Consider the following 11,589-nt stretch of genomic DNA (forward strand, 5'->3'; position numbering starts at 1 on the left):
TGAATGTCAAGGTTAAAATCTTCTGTTGTTTTCTGATAACACACCATAACAACTAACATAACTAACAATGACTGACAACACACTGAATTGGGAACATATTCTTAACTTTTAATTTGTAATACCGACGTTGTCACATTGGTCAAGTGCAGTACTGCAACCAAAAAAACCAATACAAAAAAAAGAATTACCTCGCAAAACCACAATGATAAAAACAGGAAACCTGAATGCAAACAAAAGTCAAACATTACTTTTACTGTATTGTTGTATTGTGCATTTGTGTTGTATCTTGTGTATTTAGTGTTTTTGAGACCTTTTCAGAACTGAGAATTATGAATGTGCATGTACAATGAATCACACAATAGAGAAGCCAATCGGAGAGAGAAAAATCTGAATCCGTATGAATGTGCTGTGAGAGCAACTTTGATGAATTAAACATATTATGCATTTATATATTGACACATAATACATTTATATTTTGAATATAGAAATCTGTGTGTTGAACTTTGAGCTATGCACTAATATTTACTGGTCTATATTTTATTTTGAGACAACAGATACTACTGTACACACAGGAACACTAACATTTTGTGCTGATCATTGGCTCTGATGCCTCCATCTCAGCATCGTTTCTATTCAAGGTCTCATTCTCATTCCGTCCTGTGGCAGCATCTGTTGGTGTCAGTGGTTGTGGTGATTGGTGGGATTTCACTTTGAACACATCCCACTTCTCAGGAAGCATGCCTTTGTTGAAGAGCACAGAAGCCAGGTAGGAGAACGACAAGATGGCAGCAATGGCAGACAGCATGGAGATGGTCCTAACTGGAGAGTACTGGATATAAACCCCGTCCTCAAGAGTGCATCCTGGGAAGTGTATGACTGGTGCTAACCCTAGAGATGGGTCTCCACTGAGCAGTCTTAATACAACTCCCACCAGGCAACCCATAATAGCTCCGTAACCATTGGAGATGTTGAAGAAGAGAACACAGATGAGATGAGGCAAGAGTATGATGTAGGTGGTTTCAGCACCAAGGAACCAGAACAGTATGATGCTGTTTTTCATGCTGGTTAGTGATGTAGCAACCAAGCCCGCGACCACCACAGAAGCACGGATCACCCACTGACTCTCTCTGTCTGATGCCTGAAGAAGAGATAAGAGAGGAAGAAGAACAGTTTAACAGACTGAGACTATCCTGCTTTCAGATACCTCTCTCTAATCTTCTTCACTCTTTGTCGTACTTTGTTTCTCCATCATGTCACTTTATACCATTGATACTTTCCTGCACTCCATTGCCTTTCTTTCAAAATAAACATCACACCTTCACAATTGCAAACAGTAGTTTGACTAACAAGTACATTCTCTCACCTGAGGTCTCAGGATGCTCTTGTAGATGTTAGCAGTGAAGACAGAAGCTCCAGCAAGCAAAGTAGAGTCAGCTGATGACATCACAGCGGCGGCCACACATCCAGTGGCGATAATGGAGATGAAGGGTGGGGTGAGGTGCTGCAGGGCGATGGGCAGAACGGAAGCTGCTTCCCCACGATCATATGGAGATGGAGAACCATAAGTAGTCTGGTTCCAGTCTGAGGCATGGACACAGAAGAAGGAAAAACTGAAAAATGCTCTCATTATCTGTTTGACTGATTTCAAGATGGGCCTACTGTATATACTAAGGTGTGAACTGAGCACTGTGTGATAAGATATAAGGAGCACAGTGGGCAGAGTTGATGTTTTTATGAAGGTGTATCATTCAAATCACCTTTCACATGATTGGCACTAATGTATAAGCTACACTTGATAACTGGACCTCCACTCTGATCCATGGAATCTAAGAATATTCTCCCAAACAGTTCAAATATTAATCTATGAGTAAAGCAAACGTGAACATAACACAAATGCCATGATCCATTTGTTAAAAAAAAAGTGGTGTGGTGATATTTTAATGCATACTAACACTAAGGTGTTGAACATAGTAAAAAATATCTGCTAAAGCACATTAACCATCATTTCTCTTCACACATCACTGCCCTCCAACATGTCTGTAGACTCCAAAGGTGGACTGCCTGACGCTGGTTCAATAGTTGTTTAATCAACAGACATCAACACGTAAGGGTAGGCACTCTTAATTATGGCTGTTACTCAGGCTGGACCTCCTATTTACATTTAATATAGTTTTTTGTCACTACCATGCATCAAATTAATCTATATGTAGATGACACTACTTTATATTATGGTGCTGATTTTGTCTATTTAACCATGTGGAAAATACAAGTTCTCTCTTAACCTTATGCAAATCCAACAAAATTAATAAACTCATTGCTTTCAACATTTACGCCGTGTTCCCACCAAACGCAATGAAAGCGATTTAATCGCGCGTCAAATGAAATCGCGTCGCGCTACATGCTCCACTTTTGATGCTGGTCAAATATGCAAAAAAAACACCTTGTCGCGGCATCACGTCGCGCGACGAGCCCGCCCAAACAACAACATTTCTTCCACCATTTCATTCTCTTGTCGACCATGGCTAACCACCATAGTCCATACACCTCGCTCACGCTCACCCAGGCCTGGTCTTTCTTGTTCCTGACCCTGTAGAGGGGACAGGAACTGTCATACAGCTCTGGGTGAGCGGTGACGGCAACAATTAGCTGCTCCTCCATTGTTTCTGGCGGTTTGGTTTGCGCGGCGAGGGAACACCAGGACGTCCGTACGTCAGCACGTCGATGGCGATCTCAATGCTGATAGGCTGTCGCGGCGCGTCTTCACGCGAATTCGCCGCAAAAGTTCAATTATTTCAACTCGAGCGATGAAGCGATGACGCGATGGGGCGACACAATGGGAGCGATTTTTGTGGCCAACGCGTCCATCGCGCCGCGCGATCGCGTCCATCACATCGCCCGGCGCGATGACGCTTCAAATCGCGTCTTTGCATTGACTTTGTATGTAATCTTGTCGCGCAATCTTGTGACATCGCGTTTGGTGGGAACACAGGGTTAGAGTCAAACAGTACCAGTCAATAGCAAAAATCATCAATCGTTCTGAGGAAAGTGGTTCCCTGAAGGTTTGTCCCAGGAAAGGAAGACCAAGAGTTCCCTCTGCTGCAGAAGACAGGTTCTTTACAGTTACCAGTCTCATAAATCATCAATTAATGGCACCTCAGATTAGTGTGCACATAAATGTTTCACATCTCAACATCAACTGTTCAAAGGAGACTGTGTGATACAGGTCTTCATGGCTGAATTGCTGCAAAGAAACCACTACAGAGGGAGACCAGCAAGAAGAAGAGAACTGCTTGAGCCAAGAAAAAGGTGAACAAATGGTATCTGCATGTTCTCCAACCATGGAGGAAGAGGTGTGATGGTGTGGGGATGCTTTGCTGGTGAATCTCTCGGCAATTTATTCAAGATACACTGAACTAGCATGACACCGACAGCACTCTGCAGCACCATGCCATCCCATCTGTTTTGTGCTTTGTGGGACCATCATCTGTGTTTCGACAGTACAATGACCCAGAACATTCCTCCGGGTTACGAAAGTCTACCTGTTCAACTACAGAGTGAAGGCAAAGCGACCAAAAAGCGCTCAAGACTGTTGGAAAAGCATTCCGGTTGATAACTGCATGAAGCTTGTGAAGATAATTACAATGTTGTGCAAAGCTGTCATGAAAGCACAAGATGGCTACTCAAAAACTGAAAATCCATTTTCCCTTGTTCACACTTTTTTGCTTACTTCTTAATTCCATATATGTTATTTCAGAATTTTTGTTGTCTTCATTCATCATGTAGAAAATAATAGATATAATCAAAAACCATTGAGTGCCACATTACTTCTACAAATTCTCATTTTTATTTTCAGGTGAGCGTAAATGTGTTTGCAATTCTGCAGATAACCATTAATCTGGCAAGTTTCATTTTGGTTAGAACTGCCAATTGTTGATTTGTTGATTATTGGTTTACTGATGTCTCAGAGCAAATTCTTGGCCCTCCACAAAGAGATCACCAGAGACATCAGAACTACTGATTCAGAGCCTTGCTCAAGGACGCATGACTGGATGGAACGGTGACTGCCATAAAGGCTGCACACAGACCTTCTAGATGGACGGTGGTCCTTGAGTCTAATTCAAATTTTAACTCATTCATGTGTTGATAAAACATACACACCATTTTCTCAGTTTACCCCAGTATGTAGAGGCTGTTAATACCTGTGGATGCAGATGCTGCCCCGAGCAGTATAAGAGGTATCCCAAACATTTGTAAGGTGAAAGCAGCAACAACACACGTGACCTTGGCTGTTGTTGTGGAAGAAGCCGACAAGGTCCTCTGATGGAGACTCTGGTTTCCCACAGACCCCAGAGCCTTCAGTATAAAACAGATAGTTGGTTAATTCAATTACAAGCGTGGTGTCCACATCAAGCAAATGTGGCAAAATGTCTGCCTGCTATTATCAGTGAAGCATTCATTCGAATGAAAGAGATCATCTATTCAACTTTACAATTCCAGTCATCGGCTAGTTCATTTAAACTTGACATTTACAGACATGCTTTTTCAGATAACCTCTCTACAACGGCTCAGATTTTTTAGTTACAATGAAAAGCAATTTAACTATTCAACTATTTATACCTTTATGTTATTCATCATCATTTTGAGATAACTATTAAAACCAGACTGAACTGTGTTTGATGTAGGCTGTACTGTTGCTTCCTTACGAAGAATAAGAAGTTATCAATCATGATCCAGGTCTTTTTCAGCTCTGGTTCACCAATCCAGGGAGCGTGTAAGGTGTTGTTCATCAGTGTCTGGCTAATGTCCATGGTGGAAGGACTCATCATAACAAAGGGAACACAGAGCCACTGCAGAGACAAATGAAAACGTAAATGATGAACACACACACAACTTTAAAAAGCATCCTTTGGAGTTTTTGATATCTTGCATAAGTTCCTTCAAACAAAAACAAAAAATGATCGCAAACTCACCAAGCTGAAGAATACGAGGACAAGCTGTATAACATCTGTGTAGGCCACAGAGTAGAGGCCTCCCAGCACTGTGTAGATAATGGCGACCGCAGCAGAGATCCAGATGCACACAGCAAAGGGCAAATCCAGGACCACATTCATGGTTCCTCCTGTCAAATGCATTTTTTCAGTGAAATGCTATGACCAGTATTCAATATTACCAGTTCACATTAATTGTTGTTAAGTCACATTGACACAGTGTCGGAATTTACATCCATGTATACATTTGTTGTTCTGAAGAGAAAAATGAAGTGTGAAGACCAGCGGTGTGTCGTCAGGGCCATAAAGGCCCTCTCTGCTGGCCTAAACACTATCAGAATCACTGACTTATGTTTGATATGTTTTCTCCAGGAATATGTATGTGTAACCCTGGGATAAATAACAGAGTTGATATTAATGAAATACTACTGTTGACAAATAGAGTCAAAAGAAGAAACTTTACAGTTTCATCACAAATAGGCTATGTCACTTTAAGACATAGTTTGTCTGAAATGTACATCCCTCAACACGAGGCATGACACACTGTCATGTTTTTTAGTGTGAGTTATTTGTTGCCTGCCTCTAATGGGTCAGTGTAGAGAGACGTCATGTTTGTGCCAGGAGGTGGGACAAGGTGAAAGTAGAGAGAGAGAGCATGAAGACCGAGCTGTCTGCCGTCCCCACACAGCAGTGTGTATGATTTTTATTTTCTAGCGTGGCGACTTGCCGTCAGCGATTTGAGCTAAAACTGAGCAATAGAAAACTAAGCAGTAGCCTGACTCTTTTGGGTGAAGAAAGTGTTTCACCGCTACTGGCTGTGTTTATTCACTGTGTCGAGAGCTAACTGTAACCCAGTAAGCTACTATTGGTTAGCCTGCTTATATATCCTTTATTTAACCAGGTAAAAGTCTCATTGACAGTAAAATCTCTTTTACAAGAGTGACCTGGCCAAGAAGGCAGCATAGACTGCTTGCTAAGGTTGTATTAGTGCTTGAAGTATGCACTGTTGTTCTAGCTCGGAGCACCTGATAATGCACCGCGGGAGACGACTAGCATAGTCGCCCCATGGGCTAGAGGGAGACCTGCCATTTCCCTCCTTCATCGCCCTTGGACTTTCGTCATGGCCACCGCTGAGACGAGGTGTGGACGTTTTTCTTGCCCTGTCCAGACGGAGTGTGGAGGTTCCTTCAGTGCTGCTGAGTCAAGACCTTCATTCTTCATCATCCACAGCTACAGTAAGGAGATAGTTGAGCTGATTGTTTGCCACAGGTGAGTGCGACATATACCCGTGCCGCCAACGTTCCTTTAGCGCACTTGAACTTCATTCAGGCCTGCAACTGCGTTTTTGTTTATATTTATTGCCGGCTTTTGTATGTTGTGTGTGTGTTATTTACTTTGGGCCCACATAGAGTGTAAATAGTGAAAATTTGATTTATTGAGGAAGTGAACATCAGGACTTAACTGTGTTAATAGCAAGTGTTTTATATCTGTTCAGATGGTATAGTTAAAGGTTTTTTTATTGCCTATATAAGTAAGATTTTTTTCTGTATCATAATGTTGCCCACTTTCAGGTCTTAAAGGCTACTGGTATTTTCCTTCTGAGACTTTTTACTTTAATTAATACCTTAAAAGAGTGCAACATTTGTGGTTTTCATCTTATTTCATTTAATGGGTTCTAAATAGGATTATTTTTGTTAATAAATAATTAACAAAATTCATATTTTCTCTCAGTTAATTTCATAAATAAGGACTGTTAAAAAACACAAGTTACAGTGTGACAAGGTTAAAATTCTATCACTACACTGTGGTATTGTTATTTCATTTCAGGTACAGGGAAAGGTGGTTCAGGTAGGTTTTAGTACAGGTCATATAAACTTAAGGGAGCAAAATGAGAAATCATTTTACAGTTAATTTAAAGTCAAAGAACCCAGGGCGCTGTATCTCATATAGCTGATGTAAAGAAAGCGCTACATATGAAATTCTTTCAAATAGTCTTTTCTCTTCATTTCATAGCTTTTCTTTTGGTTGCGCTGCTTCCAGTAGTGATGCTAGAGCTTTTATCCAATCATATTTCAGCCATCATTTTTGGCCAGGGTCAAAAAAATCTGCTGAGGCCTTCAGAATCAACAGTGCCTGTAGCTTCAAATAAACGCCAATGAAACTGTTGCTTCAACCAGTCAGGTCCATCAGGACCATCAGGATGGTCAGAAAGAGTAACTGAACTCTTCTTGAGGAAAGAAGGGAGGATGGAGTTAATGAAAAGTGTTGGTGAGTATAATGAATTTTATTGACATTTTTTGAAATGTTGGTCATTTTATTAGGTTAACATTGATGCTTCTACTGGACATGATGTATGTGGCGCAGCTGTGGCTACAGCGGAAGGAGACTTGTTAAATTGTTTTAATTGGGTTTCTTGCTTTCGTAATGACATTCATTCTCGGGACATTAGATACCCGTCTGTGATGCAAGGCCCTGTTATACTGTGTTTCTGTATAATATTGATGCTTTCTATGGCCAGGGTGTCATAATGATGGTATTAAGAGGTGGATTAATTCAGGAAGGACACCACTGAAGGCCTATGTGTGAAATGCACAGCCCACCTCTGGTAAACAGACAGTAGCAAATATATGCATATGAAGTGTATGTAGATAAAATTCACATACTGTACCTAAACCAAGTAGTGTTGCGGCTGCTGTGATCACATCATTAATAACTGAAGCCAGGCTCAGTCCAGCTGATAGAACTTTTCCATACTTGATATGGAAAGGGTCCATCATCGTCACATAGTTCTTCTCTCTCATTGGCTTGGCAAAAACCAATCCAACTTGATTGAAAAAAGGACATATCACAATTAGAAAAATATTCAAGTGAAATTGAAAAGAATACTCCCAGTAATGAGTTTAATTTTTAAATCCATTTTGTTAAAGCCTTTTAACCTGTAAAATTGTAGAAAGTGATATGAATTATTATATATTAATATATATGTCTGTATTTGGGTCTGATCCCTCTTGCGCTACATCACCATGTGTGAAAGTGTCATACTTCATCCTCCACAGTACAATTTGACTCCCATGTTTGTTGGTAACATAACAGATATGCAGACAATTTTGTGGGTCAGTATGTGCAGCAATAATAATTTGCTGATGTTTGCTCGACACAGCTAAGTTTCAGATGACTTCTCGTTAAAACATTCCTTCACTTCCACTCGCTTAGGTCACTTTAAAAATTCAAAGTGGATTGTTAGAGGTTAAAATCTGGATCAAAGGTGTGAAGATTCTTTTTTTTTTTTTTTTTTTTGATATAGCAGCCATATTGAAGCTCTTCAGCCTTTGAGCAACAGCCGCTTATATTCTGCAAATGAGCAGCTTCACTGTTTAAACAGGTGAATTAAATTGGTGAACTGGTGACTTGGAGCACTTCATGTCAACGTTAATGAGATTTATTGTTTTTTTTTAATTTCTGTCAAGTTATGAGGTAGCTCAGGCCATTGTTAATCCTTTCTAATGTGCAGTAATTCATGTTTTTTTGTTACACATGCAGACATACAGTATCCTCTCAGATGTAATTTGAAACTCTTACTGATAATATAAGACAAGCTGAATGCCATCAACATCATGATTGTCCAGGTTAGTCCCATGGAGGGCGTGTACACCATCTCAACTGTGCCAACAATGAAGGCTCCTCCGACCCACGTAGCTACAGGATGGATTAACACACAGCAAGTCATTGAGTGGACAGACAGCAGATATTTGGACAGAAGACAAAAGCTTGGGTGATAATTCATCATCATTAATAAACTTTCATGAGGACCAGCTCATGATGTCACAATCATACCTTGGTGTCAGTTTAGAAAATTCTGTTGTCCAAATAATAAAAGTAAAAATTATCAGTGAGGATGAAAATGAGGACAATGCATCCCCCAAGAAAATAAAACCACTGAGTATTTCTGTTTCTGCAATTTCTGTGTTCTCTACTTAAGAACACTAAACATCAACTCTATACTTGACTCTACTCTATTCCTCACAATACGACAACCAGTGATTAAACTCCAATATTTCACAGCATATATTTCATGAGGCTTTTGTGGGCTGTTTGAGTAAGAATTCTGTGCAGTGTTTTCGTCCAAATCATATCACTTCCCAATGATACAATCGTGACTATTTGGAGTCCCCAGTAATACAGTTTCCATCCTAGTTTTGTCAGCTGCGCTCTCCTCACCTGTCATTGTGAAGACTCCCACCACCCAGTTAATGCTGCGGTTTCCCAGCAGGGCCATATCCATTCCAGTGGCTGCACTTTTCTTCTGTTCCCTTTTGGACTTGAAAGACGCCCAGATGCCGGTCCCGAGGACCAGCAGGTAGAAAAGCACCATGACGATCACTCCTGGGATGTTGACGGCCATGATGGACTAGTGGACTGGCTTCTCCTCTTGCTGATGTCGGACTGACTAAACGACTAACTGGCTGAGTGTTTTTGAAAGGGACGTGGAATTCCAGACAGACAGGAAAGAAAAACCTCCTCCACTGTGAAGATACGTTGATGCCCTCTGGTGAAAATAGCTGATTTCAGGTTCAGTGACTTGACAAGCAAACAGAAACCATCCTGCATTTTGAGCATTTTTTATGTTGTCTAATGTTTTGTTGCTTTTTAAAAACTGGCCCCAGGAGAAACAATATAATTTCAGCTTTATGACAAAAAAGCTCGAATTTAACCATAAAATTCACTTCAGTTCAGTTCAATGTATTTAAATAACACCACATCACAACAAAGTTCGTGTCATGACACTTTCCATTGTACAAAATTGTTTTTGTACTGAAATTTTCACATTGTCCTCAACATCAATGAGACAGGACTGGTAAAACATGGGTCACCTCTTAAATAGCGCAGTTTGTTACTTTGTTTTGTGTTTCTCTGTTTTTTGGCTTTGACTAATTTTGCTTTTGAGTTTCCCCCTTCAGTCTGACAGTGGAGGTGTGGCCAGGCTGTTCAGAAGGGCAGACGGCGCACCTGAAACTGTTCTACTGATCATCCCTCTCCATTTCAGTGGCATGGCGGAGAGGTCTCGTTGCCAGATTGCTCTCAGCTTTATGCTAGACTCTCCAGCCTTTTGTCTCCAGAGTGTTTGTTCCTAGTCTAGTTCCTAGTTGCCTGTTTGTTCCTAGTTTTGTATTTTATCCTACCTGCTTGCCACAGAGTAGGGCTTTTTTGTGTTTTGAGACTTTGTTTTTCTTTTGGAGTTATTTATACTCCTGTATCAGTATTGTCTGTTGTTGGAAATAAACCGTTTTATTAAAATGGCTCCCTTAGTTCTGTGCTCAGTTTCTGCCACCTTGGGTCCAAATCAAAAACTCTATACTTAACATCATCACAATGTCTAACTCCAGTCTTCTCTCAGTTTAAGGCACAGTGTGTTGTCTTTACTTGACAGTGTCCACATTTCTTTTCCTTCTGTAACTTTCCATCTGTCAGGCTCCGATGAGAACCAAGAATGTCGAGATATATCCAGAATGTTGTAATTCCATTGTACATGCACAAATTCATAGTTCACACTATTCACACAGAACAGCAACCAACATATGAATCCAAAATAAGAAGAACTCACAGCTGGTGAGGTTAATCCTGTCTACTGCTCCAAAAGTTGCTCTGTTTAAAGGTCAGAAGGTGTCTGCATCATCACATTGTTTTATCTGTGAAATGTAGTGTCTAGCACCCAAGGATCATTTCTGAAAACAGTCGACCATCCACCGCTCTGTACCTTTCCACTCAAAGCTTGAACAGCCCAGTGAAAGATATGAGAAGAAGAAAAGGGAGCATGTGAGAGGAAGACAAGCAGGAAAGAGAGGAGAAACTTTCCATTGTTTTTATATTCTGTTACTCTCATGCTAAATGTTGCCTCATGGTCTGTAAAATGTCCTCTCTCTTTTTGAAATCCCCATTTATATTGGACAACTATCTTTTCAATGGAGACAGAAACCAAAGCAAACCATATCACAGCAAGCACCTGCCTGGTTGAATGATGGTATCTCAGTCTTCTTGAAGGAGTCAGCAGTCCAACATGCCCTGAGGTCCATTGGGACCAGTTGCAGATGATGTGATTCTGTTGCTTTGTCAGATCATGTACAGGAGCAGTTTACAGCCGACTGTGAAGCAGTCAGGATGAGAGTCCGCACCTCCACTTCTCAGGCCATGGTTGGGAGTAAGTTCTGGCTCCAGGTGAAGGAGTTCATGTACCTCAGAGTCTTTTGGATATAACAGAGTATTGACAGCATTGATTTATCTCTTCAGTAGACGTGTCTTCAGCAGTAATATGTTTGTGTGACTATCACTGTGGTGAAGAGAGAGCTGAGCTCAGAGGGAGCTGGGCTTTCAATTTACCAATCAGACCAACGTTTGAACCCTTACCTGTGACCAAAAGAATGACAAAGTCTCAGATACAAGAGTCTGAAATTAGTTTTCTCCATAGGATGACTTGGCTCAGCTCCAGAGATTGATGAAAGAAATCAGACATCCAGAGGGAGCTCAGAGTAGAGCTACTGTTCCTTCACATTGAATCGAGTCAGTTGAGGTATGAGGTGGGCAGCTGATCAGGATTCCTCCTGGG

At 40.9% G+C, this 11,589-nt stretch overlaps 1 protein-coding gene across 1 annotated transcript; it reads right to left on the bottom strand.

The window, feature by feature from the left end:
- Window positions 1-577: 577 nt before the first annotated feature.
- LOC143328580 (high-affinity choline transporter 1-like) lies at window positions 578-9,390 on the bottom strand. The gene is made up of 8 exons (XM_076743789.1): window positions 9,207-9,390; window positions 8,568-8,684; window positions 7,657-7,812; window positions 4,971-5,119; window positions 4,704-4,847; window positions 4,200-4,353; window positions 1,364-1,581; window positions 578-1,138 (listed from the first exon to the last, which is right to left on the bottom strand). Exons 1-8 carry the CDS (start codon window positions 9,388-9,390, stop codon window positions 578-580), a joined length of 1,683 nt encoding a protein of 560 aa, XP_076599904.1.
- Between the last annotated feature and the right edge of the window lie 2,199 nt (window positions 9,391-11,589).

The sequence above is a fragment of the Chaetodon auriga genome, chromosome 11 (assembly GCF_051107435.1).
Source record: "Chaetodon auriga isolate fChaAug3 chromosome 11, fChaAug3.hap1, whole genome shotgun sequence".
NCBI classification, from domain to species: domain Eukaryota; kingdom Metazoa; phylum Chordata; class Actinopteri; order Chaetodontiformes; family Chaetodontidae; genus Chaetodon; species Chaetodon auriga.